General features: G+C 40.5%; 1 protein-coding gene across 4 annotated transcripts in view; it reads right to left on the bottom strand.

The window, feature by feature from the left end:
• Positions 1–22,508, bottom strand: part of stx8 (syntaxin 8) — a 162,676-nt gene that overhangs the window by 28,660 nt on the left and 111,508 nt on the right. For all 4 annotated transcript variants that reach the window (XM_068004193.1, XM_068004194.1, XM_068004196.1 and 1 more), the window contains one exon: positions 16,820–16,921. In XM_068004193.1, coding sequence (XP_067860294.1) covers positions 16,820–16,921 — 102 coding nt within the window. The remainder of the gene's footprint in view (positions 1–16,819; positions 16,922–22,508) is intronic.

Genomic DNA, 22,508 nt, shown 5'->3' with positions numbered 1-22,508 from the left:
TCCAGGCACCTGAAGTGCATCTTGAGCATGCCGTTGGCTTCCTCGATGACACGTCTGGTGGCCAAATGGCTGTCACTGTAGTGCTCCTGGTGTTCTTTGGTGGGGTTCCTCACAGGTGTCATCAGCCAGGTTTGAAGAGGGTATCCTTTGTCGTCTAGCAATCACTCAAGGGTACACCCCTTAGGGACCTGCATGAACCTTTTCTTGTCGTTGCAGACCAGCTGAACATTGATGGAATGAAATCCCTTGTGGTTGATGAATACTCCTTGTTGATCTAGTGGTACTCGGATTGCCATGTTTGTGCAATCGATGGCACCCTGTACAACCATAGACGTGAATCCGAGTGCCCACTTGTTCTGGCTATTGTCATCACAGGAGAAGTTTACATAACTGTCAGCATCTGGCAAACAATCCATCTATCGCCTGCATTTTGCATTTATCCGCAGCCAACTGGGAGACCCTAGATCTGTCTCCGGTAGCACTCTGGAAGAAACAAGAGGCAAAAAAGTTGAGAGCAGTAGTGACTTTCACAGCCACTAGTAATGCATGACCAGCAGGTAGCAGGTCTTCTTCTAGGAGGCTGCAGAAGTCTGCGACCACCTGACGTGACAATCTCAGCCTCCAGAAGCATTGCTCTTCCAAGAGGTCAAGGAAGTTCAGCCTCTATCTGTACACCCTGTTTCGTGGGTAGTGCCTCCTGCGACCTCAACCCCTCCTGCCTGTCGTGGGGGGGGTTAAAAGTCCCCCCATAGCGCTCCCTCCAGATAATTCTTTCAATGCATACAGCAACAAGTTTTAGCAGTGCTGGAGAATGGAACAATTTTCCATTTTGCACCTATTGAAAGTTCAAAATGTGCTGACTGGAAAAACAGGTAAAATGGGATTTAAATAACAACCTCAGAAGAATAATCTTTCTGCACTCAATATAATATCCTAAGTGTTAATAATGAGAAATCTAGTGTACGTTTTACAAAACCATAATTTATTCAGTACTCAATGAGATCAGAAAAGATGCTTTCCTTCTTCCACAACTCAAAGAATTTGAACAGCAACAAACTGGGTTGTGCACCACACTTGCACTATGTAAGGTGGATCCATCAAAAATGTCTCCTACTCCAGATTTCGTTCTTTAGCTAGAAACATAGAATTTCAACAAGGATGATGAAACTGTCTGCCCATGGACTTCTCTATGGAAACCATCAATTTTGCTATGGTCCTGATAATTTTTCTTCCCTCTCTGGTACATCAAGCCCCGTGTTGTAGTTCAGCACTTCAAAAGGCGCACCAGGACTTGAAAAATTCTCCCGATGAGATGGGTGGATTTAAATGTTAGTCCAATGTTAGATTCAAGATTACATTTCTCTGATTCAGATTTCAACATTGTACCATTAGGACTGGGTTCTGGCATTATAGTTTCAAAATGAAATAAAATATGAATTTTAACTCAGATCCTGCAACATCATGCAATTAAACCTGGTTACTACAAACTGGTGGGACTCAACAAATAATTTAGCATAAGTAGTATGGGACGAGTAAAGCTCATTCAGCCCACCAAAACTTATCCCTCCAGTACCATAAGCTCTCCCATCATATCATTCTGAATTTTGAATGTGAATGTTTGTACTTCTACTACCTTACCTGGCATTTATTTCAAACATTTATTCCTCCTTGAGTAAAGAAATATTTCCTGATAACAGTTCAAAATTTACTTTTCACTGACTTCCATTTACATCCTCTGGTTTTACTAACCTTGCCTACTTTGAAGTAATAATCTGAGTTGACCGTGTCTATGTACCATTCAATCGTTTGTATACTTCAATGGAGTATCCCCTTAACAGACTGCAAAGCTTGGGCTTCTTTGTTTTTTTTCTCATAGCTCATCCTATTCAGGTCTGAGTGTTTCTACTGATCTATAACTGGAGCTTTAGCTGCCACCAAGGAAGATCTGTTATAACCAGAGGTGTGGGAAACTAAATATCATTTGAAGCAGGTTGAATTATAGCTCACAGTCAACTGATGGTACTCAAACATAGAATTACAATTGAAAACAACTATTGGGTTTACATTCTTCAAGACTGTTGGAGTTCTAAAACTTGCTGGGGTACTTTTTGTTAAAAATATCATTCCACATGAAATGCTGCTTTTAATATCAAAACTTGAACGCATTAAAAATAATTAGATCAGTAAAGCAGCACTAATTTGTTTTCCTCAAATGTATAAGTCCTAGGCTTACCCCTGAGGACTCAGCCCAGTGACAGCCAACAATGCTTTTGTCTGCTCAAGCCAGTTAGGAATCATCGGAGTGATGGGCCCTTAATCTCCCATAATACTGTAAAAGTAGCTTTCAGAAGTTTGTAAATCCTGCCTCATGAAATTGGCATCTTTTTTCTGGCTACTGCCAACCCTATTACCGTGCCGGGTTGTGGACTCCATTCCACAGAAAATTTGGCAATGCAACTCAATCGGGGGAAACAACTGAAGCAAATAATATAAATTGGTTCAAAAGAAAACCAGGTGTGTTTCTGGAGAAAAATGGGATTTCAGGGATATGGTTAAACGGTAGGATTGAGATCAACCAAAAAGAGGCAGTAGTCTGGTTGGGCTAAATCGCCTTTTCCCTTTGCTTGTGTTGCTAGTTCCCAATGCATGGGTGCCACGCATCCACGGCAATCCCAATGTAAATTTGCTAGTTTTGTTAGGACCGGCTGCTGGGAAAACCCACTTTTTGCACTGGGGCTGCTATAGGGTATGCAAAGTCCATGCGTCAGGAATCGGTGCTGCAAGCACAGCTTTCAGGCCAATTTAAAAGCATTTTATGCTTTCCTATGTAACCCACACTTTTAATGTTGTGTAACCTCTTCCCATCCGATCATAGGTTTCAGACTACGATACAAGGGTCAATTTAAGTAGACTTTTAATATCACAAGGGACTGAGTTTGTAATATCCTTCCTTCCATCTTTAGGCAACAGTCAACAAAAAAAAAGATTGATTTCAAGTTACTATGCTACCTTCTGCCCAGTATAATAAATAGAAAGGTTCAGACTTTCAGCAGTACAAGCACTGAAGGCTCTTTTCTAGCTCTGGAGTAAGCTTGCTGCATTTACTTAAGGCACCAATGTAAATTAAAATGTGTGTTCTGAAAATGGATGGAGAGAAGCAGTTATCTAAGGGAAAAACAATTCAAAGGAAATAGCTGAACTAAAATGAAGAGATGACCTGAATTATTTTATTAAAATGTCAAACCTTACTAATTAACTCATTTACACTCATTAAGCTAACTGCTACTTCAGTGACTTCTTTTGGTAAGAGAAAATTAATCAGAGCAACGGATTCACTGAACCTTCCAGATTAATAATTAGGACAGAACAAAAAGACAATTCGACTGAAATGGAAATTATGTAGATATGCTTCCAAGTGCAAAACATGATTGGTTTACAAAAATGGCATGAAATGACAGTTGCGGAGATATAATTTCCAAATTATTTTAAGTTTTTTTGGCAATTTTCTCAACTTTCCCTCCCCCCTCTCTGAAAGTGCTGACTCTCACTGGGGTAGGGCTCCAAGGGCCCTGGCACTTCTCTTGTACTTCAATCAAGTGGGCATTCTTGATCTGTGATTTTAGACAGTGAGTATTGACAGGCTTTTCAACTGTGGAGGGTATCACAACTGCGCTTGATTCTGTTTTTATCTGATGTCCACCATCCACTAGCTAAGGTACATTGGGAAATTAGATTAAAAGGTATGATGGTAGATAAGCAATGGCAAACATTTAAAGAAATATTTCAATATTCTTAGTGAATATACATTCCATTGAGAAATAAAAACTCCATGGGAAAAGTGATTCATCCATGGCTAACTAAAGAAGTTAAGGATAGTATTAGATTAAAAGAAGAGGCCTATAATGTTGCGAAGAAGACTAGTAAGCCTGAAGATTGGGAGAGTTTTAGAAACCAACAAAGGATGACCAAAAAATTGATAAAAAGGGGGAAAATAGAAAATGAAAGTAAACTAGCAAGAAATATAAAAACAGATTGTGAGAGCTTCTACAAGTATGCAAAAAGAGAGCAGCAAAAGGAAATATCGGTCCCTTAGAGGCTGAGACAGGAGAATTATAATGGGGAATAAGGAAATGGCAGAGACGTTAAACAAATATTTTGTATCTACCTTCACAGTAGAAGACACAAAAATCATGCCAGAGACATTGGGGAACCAAGGGGCTAATGAGAGTGAGGAACTTAAAATAATTAATATCAGTAGAGAAAAAGTACTGGAGAAACTAATGGGACTAAAAGCCAATAAATCCCCTGGACTTGATGGCCTACATCCTAGAGTTCTAAAACAAGTGGCTCAGAGGTAGTGGATGCATTGGTTATGATCTCCCAAAATTCCCTAGATTCTAGAACGGTCCCAGTGGATTGGAAGATAGCAAATGTAACACCGCTATTCAAGAAGGGAGGGAGACAGAAAACAGTAAACAACAGGCCAGTTAGCCTGACATCAATCGTCAGGAAAATGCTGGAATCCATTATTAAGGAAGTGGTAACAGGGCACTTAGAAAATCATAATATGATCAGGTAGAGTCTTATGAAAGGGAAATCGTGTTTGACAAATTTATTAAGAGTTTTTTGAGGATGTAACTGGCAGGGTAAATAAAGGGGAACATAAGAAATAGGATATAGCATATTTGGATTTCCAACAGGCATTCGATAAGGTGCCACATAAAAGGTTGTTACGCAAGGGCTCATGGGGTTGTGGGTAATATATTACTATAGATAGGGGATTGGTGAACGGACAGAAAACAGAGAGTAGGGATGAACAGGTCATTTTCAGGTTGGCAGACTGGAACTTGTGGACTGCCACAAGGATCAGTGCTCGGGCGTCAGCTATTTACAATCTATATTAATGACTTAGATGAAGGGACCGAGTGCAATGTATCCAAGTTTGCTGATGATACAAAGCTAGGTGGGAAAGTAAGCTGTGAGGAGGACACAAAGAGCCTGATTTTAGCAGGCCTGCGGGTTTCCGGCAGGTTGGGTTTCGGGTGCGTGGCCTCCGCGCCCGGTGAAATTAGTGGGTTGCCCGCGCGATCGTAGCAGGCAATCCACTAATTGGAGCCACTTACCTGCTCCTCCGGGGTCCGCGCTGCTGGTCTGCGCGTCGGGCGGGCTGCGCATGCGCAGTACGATCTGTCAGCTGGAGGCTCTCTAGTTAAAGGGGCAGTCCTCCACTGACAGATGCTGCAACCAATGGAACAAATTACAGCATGGAGCAGCCCAGGGGGAAGGCTGCTCCCAGTTTAATGATGCCTCACCCCAGGTATCATCAGATGGGGTGAGGAGGAGGGGGAGGACAGAGATCTTCCCCCCGGCAGGCGGGAGGAAGCGGCCTGCCTCTGCCACCAAGAAGGCCTGGCTCGAGGTGGCATAGGGGGTCACCTGCGCCACCAACATATCGCCCACCTGCATACAGTGCAGGAGGCGCTCCAATGACCGCAGTAGGTCAGCCACAGTGAGAACACGTAGTCTTTCCCCTACACTCCGTCTGCCACAACACTGCCCCCACCCCACATCTCCTTCGGCACCGCCAACACTACTCTGTCACATCACCCCTCATACCCACTCAAACCCCATCCTCATCTTACCTGCACCTACTCACCTCGCCAGTACTCACCCCGCCACTAACACGCAACCCAATCCTCATACACTCTCATGGCTCCATCCCATACTCACCCTCTCGTGCATCTCCCTCACGGCCAGCCTCACTCAACCTGCCACCACCTGTGCTGCAGCCACAGGGCATGCATCACATATGTGCAGTAGGTAGCGTAAGGAAAACGTGTTGTGAGCATGAAGGGGATGCACAAGGGTGTCTGAGGGTTTGCCATGGGTGTTACCCATATTGAATTTCAGAGCAACAAACATCACACATTATATTGGCACCACCACTGCCATGTCTCCGCGAATCCTGTCTGTTGTGTCCAATAATGCCCGCTCCTGGGTATCACTATGAGGACCCACAACTGATGCCACCCATTGTGTTTCTGCAGAGTAGGTGCAGGTGTATTTGCAGGGCTCTTCCGCGCAGACGACTAAGAGACATCGGCGGTGTACCCGGCTGCACCCTGGAAGGATGCGGAGGAGAAGTTGTGGAGGGCAGTGGTGACTTTGGCAGCGACAGGTAAGCAGATGGTGCTGGGGCCAGCCAGGAGCAGCTCGGCATGAAAGAGCCTGCAGATCTCCACGTCTACATGTCGAGTGAATCTGTGCCTCCGTGTGCACTGCTGCTCGGAGAGGTCCGGGGAGCTGCGCCTCGGTCTGTGGACCCTGTGGCGAGGGTAGTGCCCTCTGCGACGCGTCTCTCTCTGCGGTTGCCCTCCCTCCTGCTGTGCAGGTGGGCGTGCAACAGCACCGTGTTGGGGGGCTCCACGTCTCTGCGGCGGACGGTGTGGACTGCGAGACTGCTGGGGCTGGTCATGCTGTTCGTCCTCCAAGGGTGTCCACGCACCACCCATCTGGCAGGTGTTGGTCTGAGGGGTTGTGCAGGGTCGGTGGGTGGTTCCTCGGACTGGGGCTGCGGTTTCGCGTCGGTCTGTCCTCTGGCTTGGCGGGGGGTGGTGGGGGGCAGGGGTTGCCCTATGTGACGCGGTGGCCTCCTGCGTGGGTGAGGGCTCTCCCCACCCCCCCCCCCACCCCCGTGGAGTGCACCTTGGCAGCTGCCACAGGCTGCTGGCTGCAACACGCCAGGTTGGAGGGAGACTGTTTCCCCCAGTGTGTGAAACACTCTGCGTTGAAGGTAAAATCCCACACTTCCTGTTTTGACAGCTGATTCAGCTCATTTAATGACCTCAACAAGCAAGGTAAGTACACTCAAGTGGAACCCCGCTGGCTTTAATTGCCTGCGGGATTCCCACCAGCGGGGGCCGCGCACGCAGCCCCGCACGTCATCGGGGAACCCGGAAGTGGTCGGGATCGTGGCGTGATCCGGTCACGCGACTGGATATCGGGATTTTCGGGGCCCTCCCGCTGGAAACCCACAGGAAACCCGACGGTAAAATCGAGCCCAAAGAGTCTGTAAAGGGATATAGACAGGTTAAGTGAGTGGGCAAGAAGGTGACAGATGGAGTATAATGTGTGGAAATGTGAGGTTATTCACTTTGGTAGGAAGAATAAAAAAAATATTTTTTAAATGGTGAGAAACTATTAAATGTTGGTGTTCAGAGAGGTTTGGGTGTCCTCGTACAAGAAACACAAAACATTAGTGTGCAGGTACGGCAAGCAATTAGCAAAGCAAATGGCTCGTTGGCCTTTATTGCAAGGGGGTTGGAGTACAAGAGTAAGGAAGTCTTACTACAGTTGTACAGGGCTTTGGTGAGACCTCACCTGGAGTACTGTGTACATTTCTGGTCTCCTTATCTAAGGAAGGTTATACTTACCTTAGAGGCGGTACAAAGAAGGTTCACTAGATTGATTCCTGGGATGAGAGGGTTGTCCTATGAGGAGAGATTGAGTAGAATGGACCTATACTCTCTGGAGTTTAGAAGAATGAGAGGCGATCTCTTTGAAACATACAAGATTCAGAGGGGGCTTGACAGGGTAGATGCTGAGAGATTGTTTCCCCTGGCTGGAGAGTCTAGAACTAGGGGGCATAGTCTCAGGATAAGGCATCGGCCATTTAAGACTGATAAGCAGGAACTTCTTCACTCAGAGGGTTGTGAATCTTTGGAATTCTCTACCCCAGAGGGCTGTGAATGCTGAGTCGTTGAGAATGTTCAAGACTTACACAGATCGATTTTTGGACTCCAGGGGAATCAAGGGATATGGGGATCGGACGGGAAAGTGGAGTTGAGGTCAAAGATCAGCCATGATCTTATTGAATGGTGGAGCTGGCTCGAGGGGCCACATGGCCTACTCCTGCTCCTATTTTTATGTTCTTATGTTCCAGGAGGATAGCAAATGCGAACATGGGCTCAGGCCAATTTTGCCCCCCTAGTTCAGGGGAGTGCATGAATTTATTACTCACTTTCTGGACAGACATAACACAGGTCATCAACTCTCCCAAACAAACAGCCACACTGGAGCGATGCAAAAATAACTCTACAGAGCGACAGGTGAAATTATAGAACAGAGTAAGAGAGATAGCTCAGATATTTCCTGCTGCAATTAAACACTTCTCGTTTACTACCATGCTTAATATTTGACATGAAGAGACCAACTCCCTTAATACTTGGAACAATCTCATGAATGACATTCACAAAATATTTTTTTGTATTCCACTTGGAAGCTAAATTCTACATTAAAATAAAAACAGAAAATATTAACCTATCTTTGCTCTTTGCCGATGCTGACTGAGCTGCTGTGAATTTCCAGAATTTTCAGTTCTTTCTTTTTACCTAGATTCTACACTATCTCAGTTCAGGGCTTCTAGGATTTGAAACCGCCCAAATCCGACAGGTTGCCTTTGAAGCATCACAAATACAGTATTTCATGGTTAAAATGGTACAATATGAAGACAGTCATAACAGAGAGATCAAACTCCAAGGCTGGACTACCTGCACCCACTATTATGCCACCAACCATATCTGCATCCCCTGGCACACTTACCTGCCAATGATTGTGGAGAACTAGATCCACAGGCTTCAGGTCATCATGGAGCCAATTGCAGGTCTGTGCCATCTGCTGTAAGGGCACAAGTAGTCAACATGTACCAGAAGAACATTCAAGTTCAACTTGACATGCAACACGTTGTGGGATGCTTATTCGGGCCATTTGCCAATAAATGGTACCATTGGATAGTCTTACCGTGGCAATTTCCTTAATCTTCTTCCATATCTATTGGTAGGTCCTGCAGGTACAGTGCACAGCATTGACCCTGAGCACTACCTCTTTCGAGGTATGCTGCATTGCTCTCCTCTAGATAGGTGCCCTAGAGTGCCAAGCAAGACAAGCCTCCTTGCATTTACCTCATGTAGCAGTCATCCAACAAGGGGTTTGGATCTGTACTGCTGAATTGCCCATAGATTCTTTTTTCTGCCTCCACATTTATTTTGCTAGCCATTTTTTGCACCTTTGTAAAGACTAAAATATACTTTTAAAATATTTACAGGCTTCGTAAATAATTTTTACCCTAATCTGCAGCCTTTAAATTTTAAGTACATCAAGGCTGGTGGTGGACACAATTTCCCCTCCCTTTGCAAACACCCAGCACCAGGCCTAATATGGGCAGGGAGCTCATCATGAGTAATTCAGTAGGGCTGACCACAGAAATTCACGTGACTTCAGGGCAGCAGGAAGCATCATGTTCACCATGCTCTGATCCCACCAATTTAATGGAGAATATACGTTATTAAAGAGAATGCAAGGAGCTAAAATCTGTGGTATAATTTAATGATATACCCTCTGTGTGTCTTGAAACAAAGAATCACCTCATTCCTGGTGCAACTAAAGCAGTCTGTAATTTCTTTTTATTTTGAAAGAGAAACTGATCATTTACTTACAGATCAATGAGCAGGGCACAGCTTCTAAAGGCAATAATTTAGAAGTGCACATACCAGGAACTTTACCACTGCAGCGTTCATTTTTGCAGCCTGTGCACCTTGTGCTAAAATAATCATTACTTTGGTAATACCTAAACATCTGAATCTTTTTGTTCATTACTGGCTAAGTATAAAGCTGTGCAATCACAGCAGGGAAAAAAGGTTAGCTTCTGTTCTGACAAAAGACTGTTTGCATCCAGAAAGTACTATGTGGTGTTCTGCTGCCTATACTTAAGGAAGCATCAGATAATTTTTTTTATCTCACAATTATTCCATTAACAATGAGACTGACATTAAAATGTAATTCCTGTCAAATTTTAATGTATGTTTCTCCTTTACTGAGGTATAATGCCTCTGTGAATATAATTGATAAGCTCTGTAAAATTAATGATTTATAAATCTTTTGGTTTTGGGTTGTTAAATACTACACTCCTCCTCAAGGTTATTTCAGTAAGAAGTTTTTGAATGCTGAGTGCAGGCCATTAATAGGTATTTAAGAACTGAAATGATGCATATATCATATGTAAAAAAACATAATTCATCCAGAAAAGGCAATAATGAAGCTTGGACTCATTCTGCAAGAGCTCAGTGTACAACTTGAATGCTGATTGCCTCATTGAGGAGTTACTGACTTGAAGAGTGACAAAGCCCCAATATTATTAAAGATGCAGCCTTTTACCCAGGTTACTTCAGTATTCTGGTTACTTTGTGGCAGGTTAATTCATCTTGTGTACACTATCCAGTTTGTTATCCCCTCTTCCAAGCTATATTTGCTGATGAGGTCTTCAGCACTCACTGTTTAAATGATACATATTCTAAATAATTAATATTGGCTCTTTTGTAATTCAATTTTAAAAAATTACTATCACTCAAAAAAACATTGAGTTTGCTGAAACTTCCTGATGCTCAGTGGCTCTATTTTGTGCACAGTTGATAAATATCAAAGCTCAACTGCAATCCTGCCTGTGTAAAATCCCCATCCTCGTTAACATTGTTCAAACCACCACAGATGTTCACCACTGAATTCTCAAGCTCAGTCAACTCATCAGATGAAGGCTCTTCTCCAAAAGACAATGAAGGAGAAACAAAGGTCATTTGTGGAGCCCACACACATCCATTATGTCACATGCTTGTTGGTGTGTAACCAAATAGTAGTATTTAGGACAATTTGTCATCTCTTGTCCCAGTAAAGTGCGCCCAGCTCATTCTCCATCCATAACATCAGCAAATTTGGAGAATTAACAGCAAAACTGTGCGAAAGATATATTTTTTAGGCTGAATTAAATTCAACCTTTTAAACCATAAAAATTTCCAACAATGAGTCACCACACGCGTCTTTCAATGTAAAATTTACGAACATTTAGCAAATGCATCACTGTCCACCTTCTCACAGGTAGACGGGTAGTGTTGATTGCGCATGCATTTTAAATAAAAACTTTGATCTATAAATACTTTCTGCTTCAATAAAATCCACTTTTTTGATGCATGGAGCAACAGCAGTATACCAAAAAGTCTTTATGCCATCTGGATTTACTGTTTATGTGTATTAGGCAACAGATTTTATGCTTTATTCGCAAAGGGCTACATTTTCCCCTGTGGGTAAAGTTTAATGAAAAAGGAGATAAGAGTAAGCAGGTGAGCAAGGTCAGGACAAAGCAGTAAATTAGTTTCTTTCCGTTTTTACCACTTTCCATCAATCGATGCAGTTCGCACAGCCCCAAATCCTTTTTATTTTAAATCTTAATTTCAAAATGTATTTAATCATTTTCCATCAGTTTCTCCCTGTAGGTTGACACTTCATTATAGTGCTGAAGGAGTGTTGCATTGTTGAACATACCATCTTTTTGAAAAAATGTTAAAAGTGAGGCCCTGTCTGCCTATTCAGGTGGATGTAAAAGATTCCATGAAACTATTACAAGAAAAAGCAGGGAGTTCTCCCAGTGTCTTGGCCAACAGTCCTCCCTCAACCAACATCAACAAAATCTAATTAACTGGTCAATTATCTCATGGCTGTGTGCGGGACCTTGCAGTTTGCGAACTGGCTGCCTCACTTGCCTATGTAACAACAATAACTACACTTCAAAACAATGAATTGGATGTGAACTATTTTGGGATGTCCGGGGGAGGTAAACAAAACTATATAAATGAAAGTTCTTTCTTTTTCTCTAGTTTAGGTCACATTTATGTCATTGATGCTTTTTCCATAGCCCTATTTTTAGGCATTTAATTAGGTGAGGAGATAAGTGCTAGAATACGGTTAGGGAATGTGTAGAACTGATACAAATTCTCAAGTATGTTCTCAGACAGTACTACCATCTGACTTATTAGTAATAATCAGCAGTTTATTTGGGGTCAAGGTCAACATGATCTCTGTTTATTGTTGAGCTTTTGGGTTCAGTTGTTCCTGTCTTTACAATCTGATGAACAGGTTACAAAAATCATTAATAAGAAGTAAAATATCCACTGGGTTATTTCATACTTTTTGCAAAACCAGACTTATCCTGGCAGGCATCTATGGCTAAGCCTGTAGTGAAATAGGTTAGAATCACAGAAATGTGGAGCCATTATGTGCATTTTGCACACTCTACAGCTGGATTAAGGATATTTTTGTTAGTTTTCCCACTTAACTGCCAAATTAGGTGCTTGAGAAATGTGAAAGCAGCTTTAATATAGGAAGATCTTGATTGGCAATTTCCCTTTTGTTAAGATTACGGATTTGAATTCAGAAGCTTGTACCTGCCATCTTGATTTAAGTCCATTAAGTTCTATTAAATAAGAGCCCATTAGCTCTATATTCAGAAAAAAAGGGCAAAATATATTCCTAAGGATGCCAAATTATTAAATATCAACGCAGACCAAAGACTTAAATACATTTAATCATACAGGATTGCTAAACAGAATTCCAGTAAAGCACAAACACTTTGTACCAGCATTATAAATTTATGACCAGTTTAAAAGTGAATTACTCAACATATCCATTAACAGGACAATTATATGCAAGAACCTAAAATGCCAAGACACTAAACTAATTGCCTACTTTGGAAGAATTTATCAGTAATTTTGAATCCTATGTAAAAAGAATATTTCAACTGTTCCTCTCCTTCCCCCAATGATTCTCGTCAGTGAAATGAACTGCATGTACTGAGGCTAGGGGGGAGGAAAGGGAAACATACCAAATCAGAAGTACTACCAAATCTTCCTCAAGCCTCCATAAAAGACCGTGTTAATCATACAGTTTTGAAGAACAAGAAAGCACAGTCATACAAAAATGTAAATAAGTTAGGCAGAAAACAGAAAATGGTGGTCCTGACGGAAAATACTACAAATAAACTATTTCTTTCAACTGAGCTGCTAATCAACTGATAATACCTTTACTTACTCACAATGGGAGACAACATTAGCTTTGCTCATGTGTTGTAGTTTTTAAACTACCAAATGTTCCTAAATGATTATATCAATCTAAACAGCATGTCAATGACTGTGGAAACATCAAATTAAACTATCCTGTTTTTTCCCCTCAATTCCCATGTGACTCTCCCTCAAACCGCCACCTAAGTCTGAAGGGAAATTTCAGTGGTTGACAGCATTCTACATTTGCAAAATTCAATTTCTAAAAAGAGGATTAAAGTTCTTTCATTCAAGTTTGGAAACTGTCACCTTCACACTAATTAACTAGAGTGGCCTCTGTTGTTGCCTCCTGTTTGACTTTTCAGGTCAGTGTACAACAGTCACGTTTGTAGACCGAATACATCAAAGTCTCATTTCCAAATGTAAGCAAAAGCCCCTTTTGATGCCATCTCAAACTGACCACCCAGTACTTTCCTCTGTAACTACTTCTGCGCTAATCAGCTTAATTTTTGCACTGAGAAGAGACTACACTAGCACAAGAATATTTAACCCCTTGCCTTAAAATAAATTCAATGAATATATCAGTTGGATGATAGGAAATCAGTCAACTAAGGATATGCTGAGAATTACTAGAACTCTGTATTAAGAATGAGCTGCACTATAAATATTTTATACTACAATTAATTCTACAGCTATTATTGATGCCATGTAACATTTGAAGAAGATAAATTTCAAGTAACCCCAACTGCACCAAATAAGGATCCGGAATACAACATTTTTTGGGGATACTTAGTAATTCAACCAATAAATGATTCTTACTTCTCAGCTCGGCTGACAAAATATTTTCTGTTATTCCAACATAATTACTACTATAGCGTTTAAAAAGTGCTGCAATAGCCTAAAGAGCAACCATTTCAGTCTTTGTAAAATAAAATATCATGGCCACATACACATTTAGCCTGCTAATAAATTTGGGAACCATTATTCTGATTTTTTACAACTGACTTAACAGCCCTCCCTTCAAAATAGAAACAATTTGGAACGACTCAGGATGCAAAAACTTGCAAGACTCATTCTCAAGAGGGAGAAGGGGTGGTAAATTACTTGATAAGTAGATTATTGCAGGAGGAACAGCTTTGAGATGATTAAGCCCTGGGAAATTAATCCACAAAATACCAGGGCATTGGTGCTCATTTGTTTCCTACCTTTGTAAACAATTTTACAACACCAAGTTATAGTCCAACGATTTTATTTTTAATCCCACAAGCTTTCGGGGGCTTTTCCTACCTTTGGGTAATCTGCAGTTGAAAAACGTGCACAGCAGTATTCGGATGCCCTTGAGTTAAGGTGTTGAAAATGAGATTTCAGTTAACTTTTAACAGCCTAAGAAAGTTTCTTAATGGAAGAAAAACCTGTATTTGATTCCACAGAGGGCAAGTTCCCTAAAGGGTAACCCTTGACAAATCCCATATTGTACTTGCCACTGTCTGCAGTTTGGCAACAAAATACAATGGCATCATGTATGTATACACTTTACAGGCTGAACCCCTATTCATGGTAGGAAGAAGCTTCACACATAATAGGCCTTGTAGAACAAGACTGAGGTTTCTTAATTAAGTCAGCTGAAAGACAGTCTAAGCAGTCTTCCCCTTAGATCCCTTAACCCCTAAACAGTAGTGATCATCAAATCAAAGCATTAAAATCTAGCTCGCAAATCTTTATTTATTGTGCCCTGTGCTCAGTAGGGCCTCTTCAGCTCGCTCACTGTTTCAGTGATTTTAGGCATGTTTCTGGTTTATAAACAAGAAACAAAGGGTCTTCTTGTGTGTCACGGAAGCCTTCCAGTAGAGCTGAATTTCATTCCTTTGCACTGCAAAGCAGCATAGTGTCTGGAGAGCTATTTAGCAAGATTCATCACATTAACATGTCTATACGAAATCAAAGAGTATATTAAAACATATCCGAGTATTAATACCTTTCCAGGATTCAGATGAGAATAATTTAAAAAACTGTTGAAATGCTTTCCCTTGACCAATTTAATTATCAGATAATTGTCTCTCAACAAACTACCCTTTATTTCGACTTAAATAGCATTCTATAAATCCTGTGAAAATCTCAATAACCACAATCCCTCTTGTACTTTAGCTCTTTATAATAATGGCTCTCCCAAACAAGAACCAATTGTTTCCTGGCGTTAAGTCACAGAGTGTGAATTGCTTTAATTTTTCCCCTTTAGCAGCTGTGCAGGGTGGGCCGCAAGGTGCTTGTAATAATGAGGCAGAGGGACACTAAAGAGGCACCGAGGCCTGGCGGTCAGAGAACTGCCGCTTCACAGTCGCCTGGTGTCACAAAAGTTGCCTTTTAAAAATTTCCATTTGTTCATCCTGACAGCAGCTTTGGTGAAGAGAGGGGGACATAAAGACTATCCAATGTACCTTACCAACGGGCAACAATCGCACCTTTTGCTGTTCTAACCTTGTGTGTTCACCAATTTCTTTTTTTACTCTCTATAATTCTTGCCTTTTTTGTGATTTTTCTGCCTACTCATTAGCAATGCCCAGCAACATTCAATAGACAAAGATGTGTGTGTCAAACAAAGAGAAGAGAAAAAAAAGAGGGGGGGGGGAAGGAATTCTCCATTCACTTCTCTGTAGGATTCATTAATATCCTAAACTGTTGGCACAGCCTAAAACAGTTATAGGGTAACAAAGCGCACACTGACTCAGAGTCTGGGATCTTCAAATAAACCTTGCAGGCTGTCATGGCCACCAGGAAGCAGAATTAGTGCAATATTAGCTGACCTTCATTTTGTTATTTCTTCAAACCTGACTGCTGTACCCTGCTTGCTGGTTACTAGGCTCCCTTGTGGAAAAAATGTAAGCATTTCCTAGGCAGTTCAACGGCAGGTTTGATAGGCAAATAAAACCAATCTTGAAGTAATATTTTTCACTTATTATTATGCAGCTCTATTTTTCATTTGGGTTTACGCCAGTGTTGTCAAAACAATGCTTTAGGTTCATGTTTTCTCCTAAAACAGAGGTACATACTACAAAAGAGAGACTGCACTATCAACCTCAACCACAGTGTTGTGATACAGAGAGAACAATAAGCTTTTACTTTTCAGTCACGACATGTTGAATTGCTTTTCTTAATAATGCAAATTCAAAGAGAATAGCAATAGAGATTTGCATTTTTACAACAGAAAGGACATGTTTGTTGTGAAAATTGTTAATTATCAAACAAAAACCTCTTTAAATGTAAAAGAGCATAATTACAAGTTGCTAATGAATAAAGGTGAAAGTGGTAACATGGAAACATGGTAAAATAGACTACATCACATTCATTAACTCTTAATGATGTCCAGTACAAAAAGGAACATGATTTGGTAGATCATTTCAAAGACTAAGAGATTTCTAAACTACAACTGAAGTACTATCCTAAAACTGTATATGCAAATCTAAATACAAGACATTTTGGGGGAAAGGGAATTTCCCTTTTTAAATTTTGCAATGCAAAACAAAGTTGGGCAAATATCTAATTACTAGCACCCTTAAATGATGGACGACTCTGGCAGAAGCCTGGTGCTCTTGGGAAGCTACACTGCCAGGGTGCAGGTCATTTGCTTGCTTACCGGCAACAGCTGCCGAGAGCCCTTACAGAGGGCAAGGAGGTGAGAATTACTATCAATGAATCCTCACTTAGTGTTTGAACAGCTGCATATGCAAATAACATCATAAAGCCTTGGCTTTTTGTTTTGCCATACAAAAGGCTCCAAACAACAGTACATTCACAAACACATCCACCTCCTAAATACTTCTTCTGATGGACAAGTGGGAAAAGGGTTAAGTAGGCCATGTTCAAGGGAAAACTAGTAAAAGCAATGACATCGTAATGCCACCTGGTGGATCGAGGGGACTATATTAAATACATCCACATACCACAAGAAGCTGACTTCTTATCAACCAATTTGACACGTCTTGTTTCATTCTGAATTCTACAATCTGTTTTATCCACCAAATGCGTAAGGTCATCGATGATTTCTGCATGAAAAGGAAAAGAAAAAAAAAGATATTAGTTTTCTAGTTGCTGTAAAGTCAGAATTCCAGATCGATTAAGAGTGAAAAACGATTGTGGTAAGAACGGAAATGCAATACTGTCACATCAGTGTTTTTGAGGGAAATAGTATAGCATTGCACAGCTAAAATATCCACACACCACTAGAGGAATACCAAGAAGAACATGGGGTTTCAATAATGTTCTCCAATTACACTTTCTAAATACATTCTGGAAATGATCAGTGTCTTTTAGTGTACTGCTGGGTTTGCATTAAGGTCAGCATTCATCTATTTTGCATTATTAAAACTTATTACAGAGACATCAGCACAAGCTTTTACCTCCAAAATAAAACACTAGCCAAAAGGATTAGTTTTAATAATTACATAGGATAAGCACCTACAATTCTATTCTCACTATGGGTTGTGACTACAATCGCCAGCTAATAGCTGAAAGAGATGAGCCTCTAAGTGCTGTGCTAAATCCAATATTTTTTTTAAACCTTTGTAGTAACATAAATACCAAAATTATTAACAGAACATCTCTAATATTTGTAATACAAAACCCAATGCAAATCTACATTAACAGTGCAGTGGTGCATATTATTCCCATCCAAACATCCATAATCTAAGGCATATGGCAACATAGAGTGAATATAGAGTGCTTCCTTGCCTAAAGTAGAGAGAATTAAATATGGTCAGTGAGGCAACAGTTTGCCATGAAAAGGTCTCATCCAGAATAAAAAGCATTGTACTTGCGAATGTGCAGTCTATTCACCATTTGACAAACAATTTTAAGAATTTGTCCACAAATGTCAAAAGTAAAATTCTTTACAATGATTGTCACCTGAAATAACTTGCTCTGCATTCCTCATTTGCACTATTTACTTTGAAATCAGTGTCTTTTGGATGCTTGCTTTGCTAGGTATTTGAAGACAGACAGCGGGCGTCAACATCTCTCAAATGATTCAGGAAGGTCATGAAAATATTTGATCACAAATCACTCCCGGGTGAACTAAACCTACCTGCAAACAACCAGTGAGCTAAACTTACAGACTAACCAGCTGTTTGATGCATGCTATTTCTTTTAAAGTCATTTATGGATTTTTTTACCCCCAGGGAGCAGACTGACAAGACAATTCTACAATGAAATGTGGGCTAGTTCCTAGGGTTAGACATTTCTTTTTAATTGATTGCTGTAGAAACTTTCTACATATTTATGAGCAGAGACTTCAAATTATTTCTAATAATTTAATTGTCAGTGAAACAATACTGGGAACAAAATCCCAAACAAAAAAAAGTAACAATATTCTTCTTATGCATTTGACCATTAGGAGGGAAAATTTATGTTGAAAAGCATTCTGAAGCTGCTAAATTACTACCCAAATATACTGATGATTCAGCAATGATTTATTTTCTCACCAAAGATGTTTCATTAGTAACAGATATAGGATTGTAGGTCATTTGTTTCTGGTATTGCATTACTAGTAATCTTTCAGTGAAAGAAGTTATTTCTTTCTTACTACTGCTATTTTAGCAATACTTTTGATACTTATGTTACCACAAAGACAAAAAATGACAACCCTCAGACATTCAACCCTTTCAAATTGCACTTATACAGCATTGACTGTAATCTGTAACTACAGTGGGAGGGTAGAATTGTAGGTGCTTATCATACAAAATTGTTAAAGTGAATAGCATGCTGTTTCCTAAACAGTTTGTTTTCTAGGAAACATTTGTATAATAAGTTCCAGGAAAAACAGGCCCAGTTCCTTTCATTTCATACCCTACACACAAACTAGAGTCATTTTTTAATCTGTGAAGGAGGATATCGCAGAATAATGTACTGGAAAATGTTCAAGAAGCTGCGGTGGGGTCTTTACAAAATTATTAAACAAGTGCTAACAAAATCTCCTTCAGATCCATCTTGACTTCTCTGCAATAATCCATGCACTTCTGCGGATATTTTAAATTCTGTAGGTCACTGCAGTCTTAAAAAAACACACTGCACTTAGATGTATGTTTTTTTCCTTTGTACTGTTGCTCTACGGCAATCATTATTTCCATATATCCAATGCACATGTATAAATAAATGAAGAATTGAACAAAACATGGTGCCAATTTGAATTGTTTCTCAAACGCACTTGATTAACCTTATAATAGTTATACCACCACTTTGGCATTGCTTCGCAATGGCGAGGCTCCCCCATGGAGAGGCCTTCTCATTATACACTCAACACTGTGTAGAGTATAACTCCAATGCTGTGTTAAGCCAGAATGCGACGTCCTAAGCACTTTCTAAACTCAAGTCCTCTTTTTTAATGTCTTGAGAAAACAAGAGGCTCTCACATGTGGTCTCAAAACATTAAAAAAAAACTCAACTCCAGGAACTGAGCTCGGCACATGCAGAATGCACATAGCTCTTTCTGAGTGCAATAGTCTTGCTGATTGCAAATTTCCCTCTGCACCTACCAGTCTCAGACTCGTACAGCGGCCTAAAAATGCTTTTCTTCAGGAAAAAAAGTCTTAAAACAGTTACTCTTAGATGACCCCAAATGTCTTGTTGAACAGTTGCATATATTTACAAAAATATAGTAAACGGACAAAAGAAATAGAGGGTTTAATAAAAGTGCCTTCAGCTGACCGGATATAGATTCAAATCTTATTAAATCTCCTGTATTTTCCTACGGTTCTGGAAAAACTCCAGTTTACTGAACTGAAGAGACTGAGGTTTCCAGCAGTTTGCCTGAATGTTTTACAAAGCAAAGTGGCAATTGAAAAAACAATCTGAGAGACTGCGACACATGTAGCATGACTAAACCAAAATGTAAGCGTAGGATTAGTAAACTCTTCTAACCTTCTGCATCAACAAACTAGTGTGTGAAACTATGCTTTCTTCCCCCACTCAAGGACAAATATCTAGGTGATGTGCAATTTTCTATGAGATTGCTAATCAAGATCCAGATATTTAACAACTGAAGAATCATCAGCTTTTATAACACATTGGTTGCACCCTATAAACTTATTATTTGTTTTGTTTGCTTTTTTTCCAAGAGTTTTTCCTGTCCACAGGAATTACAGAAGCTATTACAAATTTCTATTTGAAAGCTGTTCAAAAGGAAATTTCAACAAAAACTGAGGTATACTATAGCCACTGCCCCCACCCCTCCAAAGTATCAACTCAGCTTTCGACTGCACTGGAGGTTTAATGACAAGGAGCTGACAACTTGTGAGGCCCCATCACTCTTGTGTGCTTGGACGCACAGGAAACCACACAATACCCTGGCCAGTGGAAGGACTAGTCGTCTCATGCTTGTATCAGAAAAAAATGTGCTAAATGCTCCCGTCAAAATTCAGTTTCCCTTCGTTGTCAAGGACAAAGAATGATAAGCACGCTTGGGAAACAGCTTATTTCATTTGGAAACAGCTTATTTCATTTGCCAACAGCATCCAGACCTTCTAAAAATGTTATAAAAATTCACAGAAGTTAACCACTGCCTTACAAATGCTGCTTTTCAATTGCTGCCCTCTAACAAGCTAAAATCGTCCCGTTTTCTCAATGGATCAAAATGCAGATTAAGCAAATTGTATTTCTTCAAAATGCATGACTTGAAGCAAGAAAGTCCTTGTTGCTGTAGCATAATGTACCAACTAGAAACACACAAAATCTACAAATGTTCATCACGGTGTCGGCCTCACTCTGCATTCTCAACTGATTGAGCAGTTTCAAGTGAATTTGTTACTCAGCTAGGGTTTGAAAAACAAATCATTTAACATGTGCAATCAATGCTCATTTTCAACAGGAAACTATGCTTTGTAAAGCAGGAAAGGGATTGCTTTTATTTAATTTTTATGTGTATCACATATCATGCCTTTAGATAACTATTCCTGTCAAGCTCAGGTGTGCATCTCCCTTAAGGGACGAAACCTGTCGCTGCTGTACTAGCTGCGTATTCTTAAGTCCAGGGTGGGGACTTCCTTCCCTATTGTTCCCATGATGTAAAACGAGGCACAAGGCCATCACAGGATTATTTCTGGCTAAGGAACACGGTCAGCTGTGAGAGCTCATACTTTTCTCTTTTGAGCTCTTATTATATTGCTTGCAATTCTAAAATAGTTTGTTATCAGGGCAGCTTCTCATGTTTTGTCATTTGTCCCATTTCAAACACATGGAAATATACCAGGATTAACTATCATAATGAGCAGTCCATGAAAATGCTCATATGATGCTGAATAAAAACATTGCCTTTGGCATTCCCTTCAATTCCTTTTCTTTCCCCCCGATTTTATATAAAAATGTAGCGAGACAGTAACTAGATTTAGAATTTGTGCGTTTTTTAAAAATATAATGGTCCAGATCATTAGATGCAATTTTGGGCGACAACACTAAGACTCATTTAAATGACCTGACAGATGTGCTAACGGTTCCCTCGAGTCACTCCAGTTCAATGTGCTCGCACAAAGCACTTCCTCTTTGAGCTACCTTGACAACGACACACACAGAACAATGGGTTGCTGAGCCTGCAGAACATCACAGAAAAGCTTTCTGGAACACCCTGCCACAACATAAACAATTTGTAAAAAAAATACATTTATATCACAAGAGGTGTAACCAAAAGTATAAACAAAAGACACCTGGAGGTCAAATTGGAGATACTTATCAAACAAGTAAACCCAGTATCAGAATATATTTGTAGCTTAATTGCTGATGAACTAAAATCATATCCAGTTGGACTCCAACATGGAACCGCCTAACCTTGATTTACTTCCTTGCTATAACTTAGCACTGGCATGTTGTTTCCGTTGAGGTGATAGACATTACATCATTAAATTTTGGAATGAGTGCTCATTTTACACCAAACTTGTAAACTTGAGGTTTTCTTGCTTGAAACTTCAAGATTTTTCGGCACATGGGTCTCTGGCTACATGTTGAATAACTTTCACTGTTTGCTTAATGGCCAAAACCTAATGTAAAATGTCAACTCTCTGGTGGCCAACACCAGCAAGACCAAAGCCTTCCTATTTGGCTCTTGCCAAAATTGCACAGCTTAGCCCCCGACTCCATCCCTCTCCATGGCTGTCCACTCAGACAAAGCCTGACAGTGCACAATGTCTGTGTCCTGCTTGACCTAGACCTGATATTCAAACCCTACATCCTAACCACTACAAAGATCACCTATTTTCACTTCTGCCCTAAATCACCTCACTGACAATGGCAATTCAAGGGCAATTAGAGATGGGCAATAAATGCTGGCCTTGCCAGCGACGCCCACATCCCATGAACGAATTTAAAAAAATAACATTAAACCTTTATCCAGACTCGATTACTCCAATGCTTTCCTTGCTAGTCTCTAGAGTCCTGCTCTTAATAAATTGAAACTGAAAATTCCACCACCCACACCCTATCTCTCACTAAATCCTGCTCCTCTATCAATCCTGTCCTTGTTTTGCATCATTGGCTCCCTATTCTCCAACTTCAAATTCCATGACTTCATCTGCATGTCACACCAAGACCTTGCCCCCTCCCTACCTCTGCAAACTCCTTCAGCCCCACATTCCTGCACACAATCTTTGC

The sequence above is a fragment of the Heptranchias perlo genome, chromosome 23 (assembly GCF_035084215.1).
Source record: "Heptranchias perlo isolate sHepPer1 chromosome 23, sHepPer1.hap1, whole genome shotgun sequence".
Taxonomy (NCBI): Eukaryota; Metazoa; Chordata; class Chondrichthyes; order Hexanchiformes; family Hexanchidae; genus Heptranchias; species Heptranchias perlo.
This window is presented reverse-complemented; position numbering and strand designations above follow the sequence as displayed.